Here is a 22068-nt window from a genome sequence, read left to right as displayed (position 1 = left end):
TTACGGGCTTCCACGGTATGATACGAGGTGGTGTCTTGTTTGTAGGAAGTAGCATGGCATGTGTTGTAGTGATACAGTTCCGGCAATTTTGTAATAGAGATTATGCGTCATTAGGTATGATTCTGGAAATGCCGAGACTATCCGAAAAGCTGGAATGAAAATAAAGGCTAGGAAACTACAATGATAACCCAACCAATCTAGTCTCCAGTCAAGTACAGTACAGTACAGTACAAAAAAAACCCCATATCAGAAATGCGGCACCCCAAAACTCGCCATGCCCAAGTTCACAATACTGACAACCCCTTCACCCAAGACCAATCCCGAAGCAAAAACCACCAATCCAGCCTCTGCGTCTTGCCCCCGTCCACCGAACCACCATTGCACAAGCCCGCCAAAAGCCCTAGCCAGGGTGAAACTCGGAACGTTATACATGCCCACAGCCACCGCAATTCCTCCGGGCAAGTACCCCGCCCACCTCCCCTTCCCCAACGTGGCCCACCCCCTCAATGCAGTAATCACCGCGAACAACACCGCAAAGCCCACCGCAAACCCCCTTGCACCCTCCGGCAGTCCCTGTCCGAACACCAGTCTCGAGCAGTCGATCCACACGTACGCCGTGGGGATTTGGAATAGCTTGCCAGGGACCGGGTACACGGATGTGTATAGACGATACACGCCAGCGGAAATGATGGCGCCGAATGCGGAGCCGATGAGTTGGCCGTGGAATTGTGCCCGAGGGGAGGCGCTGAGGAGGTGGCCGGTTTTTAGGTCTTGCATTATGTCGCCGGCTTGTTGGGCGCCAGCTTCTGAGATGGCGCCCGCCACTAGGTTGGTGATTATTGAGGAGGGATGGCTGGGTGGGGTTATCAGGGCAAAGAAGAGTTGGGTGAGTTTTGAGATGCCCGAGACGGGGTTTAGGTCTGTTTGGCCTGAGGAGTGGTTAGCCTTAGGGAGGTTTTTGGTGGGAGGGAGGGGGAATACCGAGTGCGCGGACACCCATTTCACTAAGGATTAATGCCAGGAGGAAGGCTATTGCGGTGGCGTAGAGAGGAACCATGCTGAAAACGACTTCTACAGCGATTATGCAGAGCAGGCCAGATGCTAGGAGGCCTATTATTACGGTTTTCATTGGGACGAGGTGCTCATCCGGAGCATCCTCCCCAGGCGATTCACCGCCTTGTTCACCCACCCCCGACCTCCCGCTTCTCCGTCTGCAAAGTCCCCAAGCCTCGTCTCCTTCCTCATACTCACTCCCGCCACCGCCGTCCATAAGTCTCTCGTACCCCTCCCTGCCCCTGGACACCTTCTTGCACCGCCGCCAAAGAGACTTGATAATTGGTTCTAGGATCAAACCACCAAGGGAGATCACGCTGTCGCTCAACATAATACCCAAACTAACCCATACAAGCCATCCACGACTGCCGGTAGTCCAGTCACTCACTGGGCCAGGGGCCCATTCTTTATATCTTGCGAACGGGGAGAGTACACCCCAGCCGATTATCGCCCCGAGAAGCATGTGCAACGTTGTGCCCGTCCCCATGATTATGCCCTGGCCTACGTATGCCGGGCTAGGGTTTAGTGTCCAGAGCCAGGTGCTTGCGGCGGCGGAGCCGAAGATCGGGAGGTCCCGGAGAATGGGGAAAAAGTAAGAGATGAATGTCTATCATGTATTAGCCAACCAATCATTGTAACCACAGTGCCCAGGAAGGGGAGACAAACACAAGTCCCGCTAAGTGCAAAAGAATAAACCAATAACCTATTTTTCTGTCCCCAGCTCTCCTTCCTTCCTGCATCCTCCTGCACTTCCCGACCCCCCTCCCGCTCTTCTTCCTCATCCATGCCAGAAACCAATCCCTCTCGCTCGTCTCCACTACCTCCCCTAGCAGCCACCTTTCCACTCCCGTGCAAAACAGAAATCATCAATGCCGTCGCAGTCCCACTTGGGAATTTCAATTTCTCTCTGATAATAACCTGCCTTCGCAATGGCACGGCGAAAAAAACCCCAAAGAACGCTACGCCAATACTCCAGAACATCAATTGTGGTGTACCGATTCTTAGCGGACCCCCTTCCTCGGGTTTGAGTAATTTTTCGAGAGCGGGAACAACACCAACGAAGCCCGCGGAGAGGGGCATTGAGCCCACGGCTCCTGCTACGGTTTGTACAAGGACTGTTTATTGTTGGTTGGTTATTAGAGTAAGGGAGAGAAAGGGGAAAGGGTAGAGGTACCATTCTCAACAGGAGTAAACGGAAACTCCAAGTGCTTCGCGCAGCTCTTGAATATCGCGAAGCCAATCAGTGAAGAAGGCATCGACATCATGGATACCCATCCCGCTGCGCAACCACCCACTTGTTAGTAATCTCACTCGTCTACCGATAATCGCTCCAAGAGAAACAGGAAAGCAAACTTTGCAATCCAAAGTACATATTGGAAAAATTCACCACCGTCCCAACAAGCAAACCCACCGCGACCGCGCGCAGGGTGAATTGCCTCTCAGCAGCCTGGCCCGCCACGTACCCCCGCCCAGCAGTAGAGCCGCCGCTGCCCTGGCAATAAGAAAGCATTAGGGGCACTAGGGGAAGTGATGGAGGCGGTCGAAAGTGAGAAGGTTGAACCAGCCTAGAGGAAGCAAAAGAAGGAGGGGAGGAGAATTGGCCATCAAGTTAGAAATCAAACCTGAGCTACCGTAGACGAATGCGCCATGGACAACATGTTGCACAATGCTGGAGATGGAAAAGAGTGGAGGGTGAGAAAGGCCAGAGGGACAAGGATGAAATGACGACATTTCCGGGTTGGGACACACATTTTGGAACTTTTGGTCCAAACAGTTTTCCGCATGGGGAGAGTGTGTGGGTGTGCAGCGCGATAACCCCCGAGACTTGAATATCTGCAGCGTTGTGATGGATGAGGGATTAGATATACTCGAACATCTGTATATTCTATAATTCCCCCAACCCCCTCTCCTTCCCCCCCCCATCTTCCCACCCTTCCTCTTCTCCAGCCCCCGAAATAAAGTTTATTATGTGCAAACAGCGACCCTCTACGTGCATTTCTGATTTCCCAATAAAGGTCCCGGCTTCCACTGGCTTGCGCACGGACTCACCACGTGACAGATCTGGTCAAGCCTCGCCGGGGATCTTGGATCTTTACTTGGCAATAGAAGAATTTGGGGACTCGGGCACATCGGGACTCGAGTAGAGACCGATAAACCACAATAAAGATGGGAATTAGGCGATTCACGGAACATAGTATTTCTTACATGCAGTGCGGTTGCATTTACGGTGGGATTTCGTCTTCTTTCTTTTTTTTACCGGCGGCGGTTGGGTGGTGGTCCAATGATGGTTCTGTGGTGTGGAGGAAGAACCAATCAGTGCTGATTACTCCAGCGGGAGGTCATTTGGGAGCTGTTCAGCATGGCGGTGTCGGGGTCGGGGCCTGGAGCACCGGCTACTCCACATAGACCAGACCCACAAGGTAGGCGATGGTATTTCCTATGATCAGAGCAGCCTCTTCTTCCCCTGTGCTCGTGGAGGGGCTCTGGTTCCGAGCAAGTCATGCACTGTATTGCTACTGCATTTACTGTGCCCCGCAAAATCTCATGATTCTTTTCAACATCTCAGCCAGTCGCTCATGGGGGGAAACTTATCATACAGATAAGTGAGTGGTAGGACATGGCACGAGGTATCCCCCACACCTAACCCGTGACATCGAAAACCCCGCAATATCCGCCTCAGGCGCAATATGCTCACCACTCTTCTGCGCATTGTGAACAAAATATAAATAAGCATCTCCGAACCCCGATCCCCACGAACACACCACCCTCACCGCTGCTCCCTGAGCTCTCAACAAGGCCACATGCCACCCCCACCCAACAAGACTTCCAAAAAGAAAAGGAGGGGATGAGGCCAGAGCGAAGCAAAATGGCGCCGCCGAAACAGAACCCCACAAAACCTAACTCGAGTTACGGATCAACAATTAGTTATGATAGTACAACCTCGTCGCTACAGCCGAGAGTGCCGTTTGCACTACTTATCCCACATCCAGTACGATACAACTACAGGCAGACGTGCTATTGCCTCATGGCCACTATCTATCGCCAACCACCTGTTGAAATTGTGCTCTAATATGTGAAGGCAAAACGGTAAAGACTTCGCACGACTTCTGCTCTCTGTATCTTTCTTACTTATTATCCAAATGAAAGGGCCAGAAGGCCGAACATATATAGAGAACAATAGTGACCTCATACATCATGAAAAGAAACCTGAAAGTAACCTGTTGTGCGCCTTCAGCTGATAGCGCATCATAGGTACTCGTCATGTATACGCCTCCAATCTCGGAGGTCGCAATGAAGCCAAGCCGATACGAAATATCCGCTCAATAATCAAGACCCAACCGATGATGTCTCACCACCACAACAGATACAACCAAATAAGATAACCGGATATAGGAAAGTAACGCTTTAGACAAAGCCATAGTTTGAGGACAAATGGAAGACAATAACAGGAAATTCAACACCACCACCATGTTTCATCATGAGTGATATCTTGTGACTGCCTGCTCCCATACGTAAGACGGTCCCCCCCCCCACCAGACCTCCAAAGAGTCGCTGCGGGGCAAAACGTCCCATTCACACATTCTCTCTCTTCCCCCCTCGGCTGTCCAATTCAGGTCTCGGGTAGCAATCCCTACATTAACCGTTTCGCATAAAGAAAGAAACCCCATTCGCCCCCCCCGAGTACCGTAGGAGAATCACATCGGAAAAGTTGGAGGTTTGAAAAAGATTGACCGATGAGTGGATGTGTGTATGGGATTTTTGTGCATATTCATTGCAACTTTTCCCTTTCCACGTTCGACAACCTTATTTCCATTCCCCCAGTTTCCAATTCCTCCTTATTGTGTGACCCCGTCCTGTATATATAATTCCGATAGGTAGTAAAGAAGGAAAGAAAGAAAAATATATGCTTCCTCACTCGCGAAGTTGGAGCTGCCCCGGAAGTCACGGGCGGGATTGTACGAGCATCAAGATGTATGGTGTCATACGGGACAGTTTTGTATCATAACACACCATCTGGACTGAGCCAGGTTTGTGTGGCATCGTGGGGATAGACGGTGAGATAAACAGATCCCTCTCTTATGAATGAGATTACAACAACCAATTTTACTTGTATGGGACTGCTTTTTTTTCCTTCTGGCCAGTGTCAAAAGCTAGTAATATATATATAAGTCAATTTCAAAAGAAAAAAGAAAAAAGAAAAAAAATACACTACCAAAACAGCTGGACTTTTGCGATATAAAATAGCAGTTGCGCTCACAAACGTCATTGGATTACAGGTGCCTACCATGTGCCGAGAACTTCAAACCTCCCTGCTACGCACATGATTACGTCCCCTCCAATACCATTACACGTCAAGGGATTCAGAAAAAGGAGACTCGAGGCATAAGTTAGTAGGAACGGTTATATTTCGTCTATAAGTACTAGCACTTCCCCCCATCCGGCCACGAACCTACAGAGCCAATTCGACCGCCACTCACCAGAGGCGATACGATCTCCAATACGCCTCTAAGCCACCACCTCCACCAAACATACCCGGCTATAGATACAGCATCACACGGCGGAATGGCACCAACAATGTTCGCAGCGGTTCAGTCCGTCCAATCCCGGAGAGGGTTCTGCCCGGGGTTTTCTTTTGGTTGTAGGACGGGGAGGACGAAGGGCTCCACCGTGGATTGATAGAAATGCCTTGGAATGTGAGGCCCCACGGCCGTCCTGGAATGAAGTCGAGGGAGCTTGCCGGGGGAGCCCGTCCACTGCCATTGGTAAGTATGATTGTTCACCAGCAGCCCTAATGAGATCTGTGCCAGTAAACAAATCCCTACCCCGGCACGGCTCACGTCGCGAAAGAAGGTAATTTAGTCTAGCATTGATGCCAAACCTTCCAACAGCGAATGCTGCAGAACCGGTAGATTCTGCATGTCCTGCACGCATAGAGTGGTACTAGACAGAGCAAAAGTAGTTAAAGCAGAATCGAAAGAAGGGGAGGAGCAATTTGCCTGGCTTTGCCGAGACAGTTTGCGCTGGTAAGTTTGTTTCCTACATTAGAATCGCATGTTGTTTAGCGAACAAGACAGCTTCGCAAAACTTATAAATTCGTCAGTCGATCGTGCCGACAGCCGTCTGGAACTGGACAACCAATCACCATGTTTCCAGCAATCCCCATGGATATCGAAGCACTTAATAGTAGGTATTTCTAAACAGTGTCAAATTACATAAACTGATTGGAACGATAGGTGCCGAGCTAAACATCCTCCTCGGCCCTGCGTTTACTAATTGATGGTAACGTCAGTGACCGCGAAAGACGTTTTTGTCAAGTGCAGCCGCATTCGGGGGTTCACATACCTATCCGGGTACTGTACCCTCAGCCCTTGGAAACGCTCAGCTAACCCTCTCTTTCTCATTATTCAGAAAAACAAATTGCGGTAAAAGTTTACAATTATACCCCTGAAGGCATATCTCAAAATAGTTATCCAAAGGGCTCTTCCTGCCCTCTTGTTAACGGATACGGTTCTTGAGGTCTAGGATCATAATCTCTTGAAATCCACTATCAGATTATCAGCAGAAATTATCTAATCAGCCCACGATAGGTTTGGTTTGACAGGTTGACAGGATTGCATACCAATTAACGATTAACGAGATCAAACACGTCCAGTGGGTCGATCGCATACCGTGTCGGGAAACACTAGTCCTTCCAAGGAGCTCTTGACTCAGAGTCCGGAGATTGCAGGACTGCCGGAGATAGTGAATTTCGAGAGAATAGGTACGGGGAGGGTTGAGAGTTCTGCAGATGTGGCTGTACTGTACGTAGAGTACGTGTACAGTATCGGCTCAGTGAATAATTTTCGCGAGGAGATTGACTGCTGTTGTGTTTGGCTATACGAGACTCAAATAACTGACGATATCTCGGACAATTATGTGGGGTGTCTCCGAGGTTGGTAGGTTGATTACTGACTGTGGTGTGAGGCGCACCAGCACCACACTCACGCGTCTTTGGCGGGAAAATTATACCTCCGTGAGCCGAATATTTGGTGAGGGCTGCAGCAAATTATCGGCTGGCGGAGGAATTGGCAAATGAGTGAGCACAGTAACGTGTTGAACAGTGTTGGCTATGGAAAATCACCCGCGGCTTGGCGATGGACGACTGTTCGCTGGGGTGTGGAGGGCGTACCGGGTAAGCCTGAGTGATAGTAATTTGGGTATGATGATTCCCGGGGGAAAAAAAACTCCATGGAGGGCATAGCATGCTGATGTACGCACTCTACAGCGCGTACACGAGGTGCGCATGATTCTCTGGGGATACCTTGACTTGATGGAAAGTGAATCATCGTACCAGATGATATCGCGATGACTTTTCTAATATTTCAGGACTCCCAGGAGCGGTCGCCGCTGATACGCCACCAGCCCCGAGACGCGGGTAATCGCCGTTCAACCGGGTTATGTTACCAATCCTGCCGGCACAATAGAACGCAACAGAAGTGAAAAGAAGAGAGAAGGGAATAATCAGGCCGCTGGAGCGTGTAGGTTGACCCGTATACCGATGGTAAAAGCAGTGCTGGGCCTCACAAACCGCAGACTATGCTCGAGCGCCCTACGGCGGGTACAGTATAACGCTTCCAATCTAGACCAACTCTCCGAGTCAGATATCAACCAATGATACATATATATGCCTATTTGAGCAAGTCCAAAGAAACCCACCCCCCCCATTCAGCGACTTCACAGCCGGGAGAATATACCTTCGCAGTGAACATGGCACCTGACTATAAATTCCATACCAGTAGTCAAGAGTCAAGGGCAATGCTGGCATAGAGGGGGGCCAGTGATAAAAATCAACGAAGGCTATGTGGCTCCCTATTACGAACCCCCCCCCCTTTGAATGCCTTACGGGTTCGGGAAATCCATAAAAACATCCTGTGATATCTAAATTGGGGGCTCAACTATGGGCAGATAAAGGTGAAAAGGGTGGGAAAAAACGAAATAAAAAAAAGGCCTAATTCAGAATATACCTCCCTCCGCCGGCTTCAGCATTAATCCGCTATCACCTTCGAAAAGCTCCGAGAGTGCAGGGGGAGAGAGAGAAAAACCATATTCCTCCCAAATCTTACTCCGCCCGCATAACCAGGTAGACTTGTATGCTGAGAAATCCGGCCAGAATCTGCCTTGGCGAACCACCCCCCCTCGAACCCGCCAGTGGTTTCGCCGCAGCAGTAGTTAAAAAGAGACCGCAATACTAATTGCCCATATACCAACAACCGTACTGTGCATATCGCATCAACAATTCCAAAAACCGACCACAGCCCCAGTAAAGCATATCATATACCACCCCACCCCACCCCCACTTCCGAACGCAGCAATCGCGACGGCGGGGGAGAACAAAATGAGTTCCCACGCCTACGATACAAAAAGCCGACCACCCGAAAAGACTACCCCTGTTCATAAAACGAGTGAGCCCCCATGACCCCCTGCGCAACCCAAGGTTATCATAAGTAGTCAAAACAAAGTGTGGCAATCATCTCCAACGCAGAGATAGTGAGCATGTACATACCACACCCGGCAAACGGCTCACTCCCGCAAAAAAAAAAAAAAGGTGCGCAATACTGTACTCGTACGAGTAACATGACGATGATGTTTCCCGATCGTCATTATTCTATTCTATTCTACGGTATTTTTTCCCGGGAAAAAAGTGGATCGATCGGAGTTAATTATCACAATAATAAAAAAACGTTAAAACGGTACTGTATATAATTACAGCTTGTGTCGTAAGCTTTGATTTTAAAAACCTTCAAAGGTCTCGGTGTGTGCGTCACTGCCACTCTCCAGAAGAGAAAGAGAAGAAAAAAAAAAAAAAAAAAAAAAAAAAAAAAAGTATCATAGAGATGGTGGGGGAGGAATAACGACCCGAATCCGGCGATTAAAAATTTTTTTAACTTTATTGGTGATGTTACCGGTTACTTGGTACTGTACTGTACTTGGTCAATTCAGCTCCTTTTTTTTTTTTTCCTTCCATTTCGTCATGAATGGGTAGGTACCTGTACTCGTACTATACTAAATACTTGTGTATAATATACCGTTATGGGTTCTTGTGTGGGTGTGACGGGTGGATATCGTGGTACGGTATCGTACTTTGTCATCGAGTTCTCGCGTGCGCCCCTTCCCCCCCCCCCCGGTAGCCTACTATACCTCTAGGGTCTCCTTGGGAGGGCGCTTCTTGCTTCGAGGTGGATTACTCGAGTAGGACTATCTACTCGTACAGTATCGTACATACCGCACTTTGCTCTGTTGGACTCGTCTACGGATCTGCGGTGCGTGATGCAGGGTTCGATATGCTTACTTGAGTACTGTATGAGTACTCGAGTATGATACAAGGCCTAGCGTAGCATGCACGGCCTACTCGTACAGTACTGTACCTAATCGGATTTCTAACGGGACCGTAACGGTATTTTCTTTTTCCGTTTTCCTTTTTCCCTTCTGGAATAACTTTATCAAGAATTCAGAGTTCGATTCTCAACCTTGAGGGATTACCGCTGAGCGCGTCACAATAAGCCAGACGGTCATTTCTCCTTTTTCCCATACTCTAAAAAAGCAAATTTGTATCCAGCATCAACTTGATTCATAGTCCAGTGTAAATTCCCATTCCCCTTTCCAGTGCTTCGAAATAAGAAATTGTGAAATAGTCATAAGAGTATTATCATAATAACATTACCGCAACCCTGCTACCAGTGACTTAGCAGTAGTAGTGAATAAAATTCTACCAACCCCCAAAAGTCTAAGCCAACCTCATATACTCGTACAGAATCATACAACATGCAATACACTTGCGCATACATAGAGATAGACACAGATCATACTCGCACATGGCATATACAAAGCGATAAACACCAGACAGCCCCAAAGACAAAAGCGAAAAAGTCAAAGCCAAAGCAAAGCGGAGTGCGCAATTGCGAAAAAAAACGCCATCCCTTCCATGTTTATGATTTCCTCTCAGTAGAAAGAAAGAAGAAAAAAAAACACCCCAGCTCGCCTTTCTAAAAAAAAAAAAAAAAAAAAAAAAAAAAGAAATAGAAAAATAATAGGGTGAACGCAAGTAACCAGTACGTTGTCACAAAAAACAGCTATGATATGATAAAAAAAAGACCGAGACAGGTGTTGACCGTGCCACGACCGAAAATTATGCACCCGCAACCCCAATCGACCAGTAATAAACTTGTAGCATATAAAACCTGCCCAATATTATCCCCAGGTTTCCAGATCAAGAAGAAAGGAAAGGCTAAAAAATGATAATAGAAAGCAAAAATTATCGCAAAAATGGAAACATGGAATCGGATAATAAATGCGGAAGAGAAAGGAATAGGCTCCGGGGAAAGGAGAGTACTTCCAGAAATGATTGACGGCGGATATTTGCTCTCGTGTGAGAATAAGGAAGAAGAAAAGCCTCGTTCCAGGAAAAAAAACAAAAATGAGAAAAGGATAAAAAAAGATCAAAAATGGACCCGGCCGCAGGGCGCGGTGAGCAATGGTTGTGACGTCATCCGGCATTGTACTGCCATGTCTTGGCGGGAACAAAGTGATTTTTTTTTTTTCCATGGCTGCTTCCATCCTTCTACCGTAGCTGGGGCGAGCAACATGTGCGTGCTTTTGTCGATCGTCCCATTTGCCGATCGCTTGCAACAGGATTTTCGAGAAGGTGCTTCAACGAGAAGGAGTACTCATCATCGTCACCATTAATCGATGGAAGCGAAGCGATTGTTTTTTTCTGGAAAGTCCTATTTGTCGATACCATGCTTAACCTAGAAAATCCATCATATATTAGCAAATTGTACCATCACATTAGGCGCAGGGCTTGGGCATGGGTGCATCATTGTAGATCGGAGTGGTGCTTTACCTTTTTATGGCGAGTAAGGGCATCTTGCCTACTGAACGTCTTTTCGTCATTACAGATCTCACATCTGACCTTCTGCCTGTTTGTATTATGAATGGTATCTTCATGGCGCGTCAAGTCATAGGGTCGGGAGAAGATAGTGTTGCAAGGCTTGTTGGTAGTAGGGTTGATCCGAGTACACTTGTGAGGGCCGGGGTGGTGGGATTTGATGCTCGAAAGCGGAGTGGACTGTCTGTGGGCTTCACGTCTGTGCTTTGACATCTTGGTGGTGGTAGGGAATCTTTGTGTGCAGCCGGGAACCGTGCAAGTGTAAACGCCTCTGTTGGCCTTAGACTCGGCCGGCTTCGAGCTTGGTGAGCTGGCGGGATCGTAATCGTAACTAGGCTCCTCCTCGACAGCGGAAGTCTGAGAAACGGGATCGGACCCAACCTCCTCACTGTGTCTGCTCATGTGAGAGTATGTGTAAGGAAAGCCAAGCTGCGGGTATTGGTGGTTGCCATTACCAGCATAAAGCTGAGGACTGAAGTTCATGCTCACGTCGCTCTCCCTTCTGCTAGTAGCCATACTACCAAAGCTCTCCTCGGTCTTTCCAAAACTGTGATCAGATTGAGCGTCATCACCGCCATGAATAGAGCTTTTATAGCTCCCGCTATGGACACTTCCATCCTGAGAGTATGCATCATCCTGAGGGAAAAAGTTGCCTTTGACGTCCTCCTCGTCGGGATCGCAATAATCGACGTAAGCATCCTTGGGCGAGATGGTCTTGGGAGCCTCGTTGCTCCCACCAAAGCCATGTGGAATCTGTTGAGAGAGAAGCTCGGCATCTCGCTCGGCCTCCTGTTCCCGCCGAGCGCGAGCAGTGCCAAACCCCACAGGTAACAGCGAAGTGGTTCTTGAAGGTGACTGGGGCAGGGGAAACTGGTTAGCTCTGATGGCGGGGTGGAACGGAGAGTTGGCACGAAATGGCGAGTGGTCGCGAGTGGTCGGGGGAGTGGCGCGAGCAATGGAGTGCTGGGTTTGCGCTTGGTGAAGAAATGTCGGGAGCTTGGAATTCACACCATTTGAATCCTGCCTCGACCGAGAGGTAATCGAAGTGCCAGGTGCAATGCCGGGGTTGAAGAGTTCATCCTGCATTGCGTCCGAAACCCTTCGAGCAAGCCTAGGAGTGGGAGTGTGGATGTCTGATTCGGATCGTAAGTAATGTTCCATCCATGCTTCAACTAGATAAGAGGTATCCTCACGAACTGCAGACACTGGAGCACCGCATCCCTCAGCAAGATCGCTCGGGCCCGGAGAGGCGATGGGCGTGGCAGGGGAACGTAAATCCACATCCGATAGGGAAGGCCTCGAAGAGGCGGAAAATTGACTCTGGCCATGAGGCGAGAGCGCTGGCGGATCTTCGTCGTCTGAACCGTGATGTTGTGTTTGGGTCATTTGGCCCATATTCAAACCTTGGTTCCTAAACTGTGGGAGGGTTTGGAGGTATCGGTGCTGCTGCTGCGTGGAAAGCTTCGAGAAGTCATTGTTGTCGGATTGAAAGCCAGGATAGTAGTGTAACCCGGGCCCCGAAACATGCGACTCGGACTGCGGTACAGTCATGGGAAACCCGTTTCCAAACCTCGAATTAGGAGTAGGCGAAACCCTGTGCCCAAAGGAGTTGGCGGATTCATATCTCCGATTAACCTGTTGCTTTTGATGGTGATCCGCGGAGATATGCATCCCATCACCGCACAACGGAAAGTCTTGTGAGGACTGTTCGGTAGACATGATAGTCACCCTCGAGCGAGAAGGGGAAGGTGACGAGTGAGTAGATGGATTAGTAGGTGAGGCAGGTTCGGAGGCCCTTTGCAGGCTGATGTGAGGGTTCAGGCTAATGTTTCGGGTTGAGAGTTGAGGGACTGAGTTGTATGGGGGAGAGTAGTCTACCGAGGGCTCGAAATTTATAAATCCGCTGTCGAACTCTGGTTGAAGCTTCGTTCTCTTATGGGAATCGGCGAGGGAGGAAGGTGGGGAGTTATAGGAAGTGTAGTGTGAAAGAGTGTTCAGGAAGTATGGAGTTGTCGGATGGAAGGAGCACTGACGGGGCGATGGAGCTCGCATCTCACTTGTAAAAGCGGTAGTGGATGTTATGGTAGTGAAGTCGGACAAGAAATAAGCTCGGCACGGGAGGGAAGAACGGCCTTTATGAGTGCACAATAAGATGACAATTCAGTCTCGTGGAATGGTTCGGAATTCCGGAAGTAGAATGGGATGACGCTATGCAGTAGGCCTTGAGTTAGCTCTAAAGCAGCGAAAGGGTTGGTGGATGGTTTGCGGGATTGGAGGGGTGGGGGGGGGAACAATGGATGGGACAGGTATGAGTAATAGGCACTCCAGGAAACACGCTACTATTTCCAATTGAATGGAGGACTAGGGAAACAGGCAAGGGGGAGCAGCAAAGAGCTCTTGGGAAAGGATGTGTTCGCGTTCTTCTTCTCGTTTGTGTGCGCTGCGTGTGTTCTCTGGATTTTGGAGAGAGTTCTGGAACCTACTAGAAGTTTATAGTTATAGCAGCACACAGCAAGCTGTGAGTGCGCCTCGGAGACCACCTAAGCAAGGGCAATGATGATTGCGAATGCTCTCCCGTTCGGTTTCCCTTTTGGTTTCTTTTTTTTTTTCAATGGCGATTGGGACGGTTTTATCGAGGTGCTATCTGCGGCTGTCGAAGCTGTCGTGGACTGGTGGAAGTTCGGTGATCGCAGTAGTCCGTTTGCCAGTTGAAGACCGTCGTAGTCGTCGTCGTCGCCTGGTCGGGGGCTGAGGGGGCGAGCTGGGTGTAGCTGATGCGGTTTAATACCGGTAACTTTTTTCGGGTGTGCCGACTGTCTTGTCTCCTATGAAGGAAGGAATTATGTTTTTGATTCTTAGAGGAGACATGGCTACACATCGTGGATATTATATGCGGACAGAAAGCAAGCTGGTGGAGGTTTGCGTGGTGTGTGTGGGTGGGGGAGGGAAGGAGAGAGAAGAGACTGCGGCTGCGTCATAGGGGAAGCGAGAGGGTCGAAAGGAAAAAAAAAAATGTGAAAATCAAAAAGTGAAAAAAAGGAAAAAAAGGAAAAAGGAAGAGGGAAAAATCGACATCCGCACAGCGGCTACTACCGTCCTGGTACTGTACGAGTACTCGCACAGTACGGCACTGCTGGGGCCCATGCCCCAGCCTCATTATCACCACCACACCACAAATGCAGCACCAGCCAACCAGCAAGACAGGTAGGGCTTCTCACCAAAGGACCCGACCGACGCCAAACCAGTACAGTATCATACTCGAGCACGACTATCATACCAGTACCAGTACCGATACTCGAGTACACACACACAAGACTTACACCGTCCAAGTTCAAAAGTGAAATTCCTGAGATTCACACCATCACACAGCACATTTGGATGAATGATGAATAAGCGAGCAACCTCGGTGGTATCCCCACCACCCACCAATCATGAAAATCTCTCCTTCCTTGCCCTACGGAAAAGCGATCACAAAGAATCTTGTTTTCTAATTACTACCGTATGATAATTTACCTGCTCAAAGCGCGTGTGGTGAAGCCAAACATACTTGGGCGAGATCGGAGTGTGATGCGTAAGTAGACTAGGGGCCATTTTTAGAAAGAAAGAAAGGGGGGGAAAAAAAAATACCGTATCATACCCATCATACATTCTCGAGCACGGTACCGGTACCAATTTGTTGCCGGTTCTCAACCTTCGGTCCATTCTCCCTCCATCCACCCATCTGTTCTGCCCCAATCGCCTGCACCCCCAAACTGGGTGTGGCAGTACGGTACTCCAGCACTTGGTACGCAGCAAGGAGAAAAAAAGAAAGAAAAAAAGCCCGATGTCAAATCCATCCATACATAGGTCGCAAGGTCGTTGCAACCAAGGACAAAAAGCGAGGAACAGAAAAATTTTACTCAGCACAAGGACTCAAGCCGAGGCCCAGCGCGTGAAAATTCGGTTTTTTACACCGAGCCCGTCCCCACTAAGAATCACACACACATCCCCGCCTTCCCCCCCCTTCCCCATTGGTACAACAATAATGCCACTTTTACGTTGGCCTCCATTTAGCTTTTTGCTCCGCGCTGAAAAGTACCCTTCTCACACCATGCCCCTCCTTGCGCATGCGGTATCATAGCTAACCGTAGCTCTACTTGTACATCTCCCCCCCCCTTCCGATGCGCGGGCACAGTACTGTACTCGAGTACAAGCCACTACCCCCCTCCCCTATGCGCCGCGCCCAGACCTCCCCTCCCTCCACTGCCATCTCCACCCCCATCCATCGCGCCTGCATCGTCACATACTCGATTATCGCATGCAGCCGCTACCCTAAATTACTGCGGTACGGATTCAATTCTCCCAGCTCCACGGAACAGACTTTTAACTCAACCAACCAATCAACCATCTCAATTATTCAGTCACCCCTACCTCCTCCTTGTTTTCTTGCTTTTGCACAATTGTTGGGGAAGATGGAGCATGTGCTTTGCACAGTATCAGTATAACACTCTACAACAGCAACAAATCACGTAGACAGACGGACAGGCAAGCGGAGAGACAGGGCGTATCCGGCGAAAAAAAAAAGGAAAGGAAAAAAAAAAAAGTACAATACAGCACAGTACCAGTGCGTTACAGCACCGTGTGGTTTTTCGGTTCGCCTATCATACGAGTTGCCAATTCCACCGTCCATCTGTCCCGTCGGCTGAACAAAGACAACGGGGCGGGGCGGGGATAGATGGGGTGGGCTCGGGGTTACCGAGATTCAAGCCGTCGATGACGAACGAGCAAGTCAATTCCCGCCTGAAAAAGCGAGTACTATGAAATATTACAACGTAAAAAAAAAAAAAAAAAAAAAAAATGCAGCCCACACCATCATGCCATAAGTACTGTGCAGTATGATACCCAGAGCTGGCCGGAACGTGACCCCGCTCCTCCCTGATCCTCGCATAGCGCAATGCACGGTACTAGTACTGTACATAGCTGCGTTAACCTCCGACAATCTACAAACTATACCTGAGCTTACCGTGCCTACAAACCCTACCACCGTATCTATCCATCATTCCTCCTCCTACACAGGCGCCCGATAAAGTTTTGGTCCCGCAGAATACATAATTATGGATTAATAAACGCCGTGCTCAGCCAGGTATGATATGATAGTTACAAAAAAAAAAATTTAAACCCTCCCCCCCCCAATCTCCTTGCCTTACCTCACTTTTCAATTATCATCACTTGTACCTGTACAACCCGGTCCTCGCATAAAAAAGACTAAACCAAGATCTCGATAATCGTAGAAGAAAAGAAAAAGAAAAAGAAAAAAAAAAGGTTATGTTGCGCCTGCTTGACTACCGGTACGTGCCGGATGGGAGGGGGGGGGGTGCGACGCATAATAACACTTGCATAATATTGTAATTAGTGGACACTTCTATCATACAGGCTTTTTTTTCTTTGTCAGATCTCACGCGGACACACATGCGCGGGGATAGACGGATGGATCAGCAAATAAAGTGAATGACAGGTTTCACCGACCGAGCTTTCAAACATTTCACGATACTGTATCGGCCGACCCGGCGAATCGAACCGTCGGCCGCGGGGTGGGCAAAACCTCGAACCCCGAATACCGGTATGACCGGAAGAAAGAAGAAGAAAAAGAAGCAACAAAGAGGGGGAAAAAGTAAACCTTACCGAAGGGAAAGAAGAAAAAAAACGTGCCACACAGTACTCGAGTAAACGGTACTCCGGCGCCTACAGGTGCTCGTACAGTATCATACAGGTACAAGTTGTCCGAACCATCTTGCCTTTTGCATCTCGCTAACTTAACCGGCGAGCGAAAGGGAGAGAGAGGGAGAGAGAGAGAGGAAAGCTTCCCCAAAATGCACCACCCCTCTCACCTCCCCGACGGGGACAAGGATCTAATCTGCCCCCGCACGTTACTTGCAATTACCCACATGCTATCAAATAGTCCCCCCCTCCCTGTCTGAGGGTTCCCGTACGAGTACAGGTGGATATCAAGGACAGCGATAATTTAGTAGAATTCTTTTTCGGGCGGGGGCATGGGAAAAGTTCTGGTGACAGTTATGGCACACAAATCGTTATCCTTGAGGGACCTGTATCTCGCATGAAAAAAATTAAATGCAATCCCCTTCCTTCCAGCAAGCAAGATGTGATTATGTTAGCTGTTGGCATTTGGACACTAGTCCACCAGACCTGCCCGAGGCCCTCCCCTCCCAAAATCGGACCAAGCGAGAGCCAAGCAAGTGTCAGCAAGCGGGATGGCTGCCACGCTGTGCTAAAGTGCCAGCCAGGGTACGGAGGTTAATGATGAGATGGACAGGGGTGGCCGAGGAAAAATATCTACAGATTCCCGCGCTATGAACATGCCCTCGGCCACCCCTTGTCCTTTCTCATCACTAACTTCCTCCTCCGTACCCTAGCACGGTACTCATGCAGATGTACCGAAGCTGGCATTCAAGTTTGTGTGTGTGGGGCATTATTGGACCCTTGTCGCTGCTACCCGAGAGGGGAAGAAGCACTTCTGAGAGTGTGTTCTCTCCCGTTAAATCAAAAAAGCGATCGGTGTTTTCGGACTTTATTCCCGCCGCTAATGTGTCCCCCGTCACCCCCTGCCTTCATTCCACACGTGGAAAAAAAATCCTGTACCACGGAACAGAGGCTGCAGTTCTAGAAGTCCCCCATCCACGCCAACGGACGGAGTTTAGTTTAGTTTAGTTTAGTTTAGTTCTATCGATAACGTTATGCAGGTGCAGCTTATCCGACCAATACAATCGTGCAGCGAGGCGTGTGATTTGCGGCGTAGACTTTTCCTCTTTCCTTCCTCCCTTTCTCTATCTCCCCCCTTTTGCTTTCTTTTTCAAAAGTTCTAGAAGGGCTCTGGGTATAATTTTTCTTTTTTTTTCTCCTACCGGTATTTGCAGAAGGGTTTTTGCCGATGGATAGGTGCTATTCGGGTCTGGATTTCCCTCTTTTTTTCTTCCTCCCCCCCAATTCCTTTTTACCATCCCAGTTCTGTTCCACTGGGTACTGTACACGAGCATAGGTATATGAGAGTGATATTAAGGTTTGTGATATCTCAAGGGTACGATACTGTACCGTGCTCTCAAGTTGTTTTCGGGGAAGTGCGGCTGCCACAAGTTGCGTAGTTCCCCTCGGAGATCGACCCGGTGCCCTGGCCAGTGGGGCTAATCCAAGGCAGCCAATCCTCGCCTACTTGTTTTTCCTCACTTGTACGAGTACTATGGATGGAAGGAAAGTTTGTACCGTACGTTGTAAATTGATCGCCGAGATCATCGATAGCGATTCTACGCCATAAAAAGAAAGATCATAGGCTGAGTTCGCACAATTGATTTTCAGGAATGGAGAATCAGGTGTGAAGAGCAAAGGGCGGTACGTACCGTAGTCGCATAGCACGCACGATAACGAAGAGAAATCACAGATTCCCGATCTCACCTTCTGTTCGAAAACACGCTTAAGTTACAGTCTATCCAATCCTAGCATCTTCCCGACCGTGAAAAAAAAAAGGGAAAAAGGAAAAGGAAACAATGTCATACCAAATCTAACCACCTTGATCCCAACAATACCAGAAGAGGTTAGTACAGGCCCTGTATGACGGTCGGCTCCGAATTTGACCAGACATTTCCCCTCTCTACCGTAGTTGGTTGTTTTCGCTTGTCTGCGTGGTGGGGCTGGCTGCGCCTGGTCCACCGGTAGGCTGTAATTGTGCTTTTGCGCATTCCACAAAGGAAGGGATGGCTTTCTTTTTTTTCACCCGGTGGACTCTTCAACAATGGATTCTTTGACGGATCGTATCATAACGAGCTGCTGTTTTTCGGTCGCGAGTATCGGTGGGACAATAGTTCGGATGGGGATGTATGGTACTGTACAAGTACCGTATATGCTCGAGTAATAATAATGATTATTACTTTTGACCATTCTCCTTCCTCTTTTTTTCATTTTTTTCATTCCTTCTCTCCCTCTTGCTTTGTGTGTGGGAGGGAACACCGAAATGTGCGTGCTCTGGACTCCCATGTGTGAAAAAGGAGGTTGCGTACCGTACCATATTTTGGTGTTTGGCTGTAGGCCGATTGAGTTAAGATCGCCCGTTTTACTCTAATTCTGCAGATTTTTTAAGTGGATCCTGTGCTCTTGCAAAAAAGTGAGATGTCGCATGTCAAGTTTTGAATTACCGGTTTTTTGAGATGTGATCCTTGTACTGCCACAATGTAGTCAGAATGTTTCTATATTTATTGATTGGTGACCTTATTATCGCACCTGGTTCATCCTTTGCTGCCCTTCTTCCCTCCCTGCTTCTCGGTTGATCATGGAAGCCACCGAGATGCATCACGAACCCATCCTGATGCTTCGATACTCTGTTCTACCCTGCCCTGCGCGAATTCTGGTCATCGTGTTGCAGTGTAAATCATAACTGAACAGAAACTGATTGACAACTGTCTCTGTCCATCCACCCAATCACCCGTTCACTCACAAAAGGTCTTTGACGTGGCCCGTGGGTCCTGAGCTCTCTCCAGCTGTTTCCTCTCTTATCGCCAGCTACCATCGCTACCAAGCCTCATCCCTCATCCCGAAAAATTCATCACCCAGTCTGCCCTAGTTCTCGGGCCCCCTCACTCATCCCTCGCCCTACTCGTACTCGTACTCATGTTATCGTCCGCCTTAGCCCTTCCTCCCTCTCCCTTCCTATCGTTAGAGGCGGAAAAAAAAAGTTATTCCCAAGGCTCGTGCAGATCAAGCAGGCCACCACACCCCCGCAATTTTTTTTCCGCCAAGAAGCAATAGGGTATGATACCAGTCCGGAAATTTGGAGCCGCGGACCTTACCTCAAAGATAATGCCACCCCAGCCCGCTTGGCTGAGGGCGATTGGACGCCTTTTTTTTATCTTCTTGCTTATTGCGGATTCTGCACTTTTTAACACTTCCCTATTCGTGCAGGAAAGTGAATCAAGCGGACGGAAAAAAAGGAGGGAAAAACGTGGCAGCCACCCCTCCGCCACGTTGATGCACGAAATGTGGAGCACCCTTCTTCCCATGTGTCTAGCGTACGGTACCGGTACGAGTAGAGAAACTGAAAATGACGCGGGTTTTTTTTCCCCCCTCGATGGCTAGATGGTGGCAGACTTGCGCAGTTACAGCCGTACCTTCAGGTACTTATTGCCTGATAGAGAAAAGACGATTGGCTCTTGGCGAAGGAAGGGTTTCGGGGGGGTATGATACCATAATCTTGGGATGGACTGGAGGGATGGGATGGGATGGGATGGGATGGGATGGGATGGGATGGGATGGTATTGAATGGGATTGAATGGATAGGAGGGATAGGGATAAGGCAACGTAATGGGGCTGGAGGTACAGTACTGTACAAGTAAGTTTATGCGGTAACGATTTGCATTGCGGTGTTATACCATGCTCTATGTGCTCTATTCTGTGCAGGGTTGGACCTTACCAAACGACCTGCTGAAGAACAGCATGACGATGACGATGACGATGATGATGAATCGCATACCCATACCTACCGCCTTGTCTTCCCGCAGCTGGTCGATCGGGACCCTCTACTCGAGTACAGTGCTCCGTAGCAAACCGGCCATTTAATGATTCAACATATGGGCGAAGCCGATCGATCCTCTCCTCACCTGGACCGGCTCGCTCGCTGTTCTTTCCTTTTGTTCGCCCCAAGTCCAGGTGTCATGTGACCGAAATCACCGAGTCTCCGAACAACGCCGTGCTGGGAAATGTCATATTCTCACCCCGTGAGGTTCTATCTACCCTTACAGTACTCGTACATATCATACATCCAGGGAAGCGCTTTCTCTTTCCGTCCCTTCCACTTCCCGGGGTGGGCGCGGAGGTGTAATGCGATCGCCTGTAGCCATTCGGCGGCGGAAAGTTCAGGCAGCGTAGAACGGGCCGGAAGCTGGAGGATAGCAAGCGCTCGCTCGCCCATTCGCTATCATCACCGTGCATACGGTAATATAATATATGGCGATGGTTGTCGGCGTCGCACACGCTTCTTCTCATGAAACTCGGTTCCACCCGATCTTACTCACACATACCTCTTGAAACTCTCAAAACTTGTTTTTCCCGCCATGTGCCTGTGGACATGTTTTATTTTGCCTGTCCTGTGCACGTGTATGTATGTATTTATTTATGTATGCATGCATGCATGTGTAGGCAGTTTCCCCTGAAGTGCGCATGGGCATTCCCATTCCCTCTATTCCATAGGTAAGCAGTGTGGAGGGGAAAAAATAGATCATCTAGAGTATCATACTTGGCAGGGCGCGGTATTGAAATTATGATATTTTATGTACGGTAGTACTGTCGGTAGCCTACTAGATATCACCGCGGATCACAGTACCAAACAGGCAAAAGCAATCACAGCATACGAGTAACACTGTACGAGTAGGCATAGTGGTGTAGGAACTCGAGTAGAGGATGAAGGTGCTAGGATGTTGGGCTGGGCGATTCTGAAAGTGCGTGCGATACGGCGAGGACAAAACATTCCTCAGCAAGCAGGATCTAACTCTTTGGAGATAGCCGTAACCCGCGCCCACAATCAGGTAACTCACCATCCCAATCCCTTTGAGGGGATCGCCGAGCAGCCCCGGTAGTAAGGCACTTGTGTACGTCTTGACCTAGCCGGGAGCTGGATTTGGGCCGCTTTCCCCCTCTCGCAAGCGAGAAGGGGAATTCCAACGTCCTGGCACATTTCATCTCCCATCCGAGCACTCACGATGATCCAACCAAGTAAGCAATTCCCGAAAAAAACAAATAGGATGATGATCAAATCGGACATTTCCTGATATTTGGATATTGTGGGGGGGGGGGGGGTCTGAAACAAGTAGCACGCAAGTTTAACCGGGGGGGGCTGAAGCTCTGCTGCGCAACAATGACATAAGGACCGTAAAAACTTGAATAATGGAAAATGAGGCTACAGGGGGACGTCAAGAATTTCCCCCTATGGTTAAGGGGGAAAAAGCAAGTGCAACGAAAATATTCCACTTTTTTCAGCCTTTGGCCCGTAATAAAGTTTTTTGGAGGAGGGAAAAAAAAGGGGATGCAACGAACCATGCTAGGAAAGGCAACTC

General features: G+C 49.0%; 3 protein-coding genes; all 3 read right to left on the bottom strand.

Annotated features, from left to right (window-relative positions):
* Positions 1 to 86: 86 nt before the first annotated feature.
* GSTUM_00006699001 (uncharacterized protein) lies at positions 87 to 2747 on the bottom strand. XM_002838873.2 has 5 exons: positions 2407 to 2747; positions 2228 to 2332; positions 1720 to 2168; positions 982 to 1660; positions 87 to 929 (listed from the first exon to the last, which is right to left on the bottom strand). Exons 1-5 carry the CDS (start codon positions 2423 to 2425, stop codon positions 247 to 249), a joined length of 1935 nt encoding a protein of 644 aa, XP_002838919.1. The 5' UTR covers positions 2426 to 2747; the 3' UTR covers positions 87 to 246.
* Positions 2748 to 9728: 6981 nt separating this feature from the next.
* On the bottom strand, positions 9729 to 10587 carry GSTUM_00006697001 (uncharacterized protein; the record flags this gene model as incomplete). XM_002838872.2 has 1 exon in its annotated part: positions 9729 to 10587. The coding sequence occupies one exon, from the start codon at positions 10585 to 10587 to the stop codon at positions 10282 to 10284; it is 306 nt and encodes a 101-aa protein (XP_002838918.1). The 3' UTR covers positions 9729 to 10281.
* Positions 10588 to 10619: 32 nt separating this feature from the next.
* On the bottom strand, positions 10620 to 13797 carry GSTUM_00006696001 (uncharacterized protein). XM_002838871.2 has 5 exons: positions 13462 to 13797; positions 12172 to 13186; positions 11811 to 12111; positions 10934 to 11708; positions 10620 to 10838 (listed from the first exon to the last, which is right to left on the bottom strand). Exons 2-5 carry the CDS (start codon positions 13028 to 13030, stop codon positions 10815 to 10817), a joined length of 1959 nt encoding a protein of 652 aa, XP_002838917.1. The 5' UTR covers positions 13031 to 13186; positions 13462 to 13797; the 3' UTR covers positions 10620 to 10814.
* Positions 13798 to 22068: the final 8271 nt, after the last annotated feature.

This window comes from Tuber melanosporum (assembly GCF_000151645.1).
Source record: "Tuber melanosporum whole genome shotgun sequence assembly, scaffold_29, strain Mel28".
Classification (NCBI taxonomy): domain Eukaryota; kingdom Fungi; phylum Ascomycota; class Pezizomycetes; order Pezizales; family Tuberaceae; genus Tuber; species Tuber melanosporum.
The sequence above is the reverse complement of the archived record's forward strand: the minus strand, read 5'-3'. Positions and strand labels throughout refer to the sequence as shown.

Coding starts and splice junctions, on each gene's coding strand:
- GSTUM_00006699001 (XM_002838873.2), bottom strand. Junction 2,169..2,227: donor GTTTACTCCTGTTGAGAATG/GTACCTCTACCC, acceptor AACAATAAACAG/TCCTTGTACAAACCGTAGCA. Junction 930..981: donor AATGGGTGTCCGCGCACTCG/GTATTCCCCCTC, acceptor ACCACTCCTCAG/GCCAAACAGACCTAAACCCC.
- GSTUM_00006696001 (XM_002838871.2), bottom strand. CDS start 13,030: ATGCGAGCTCCATCGCCCCGTCAGTGCTCCTTCCATCCGACAACTCCA. Junction 12,112..12,171: donor TGCTCCAGTGTCTGCAGTTC/GTGAGGATACCT, acceptor GATCCGAATCAG/ACATCCACACTCCCACTCCT. Junction 11,709..11,810: donor CCTTCAAGAACCACTTCGCT/GTTACCTGTGGG, acceptor CTTTGGTGGGAG/CAACGAGGCTCCCAAGACCA.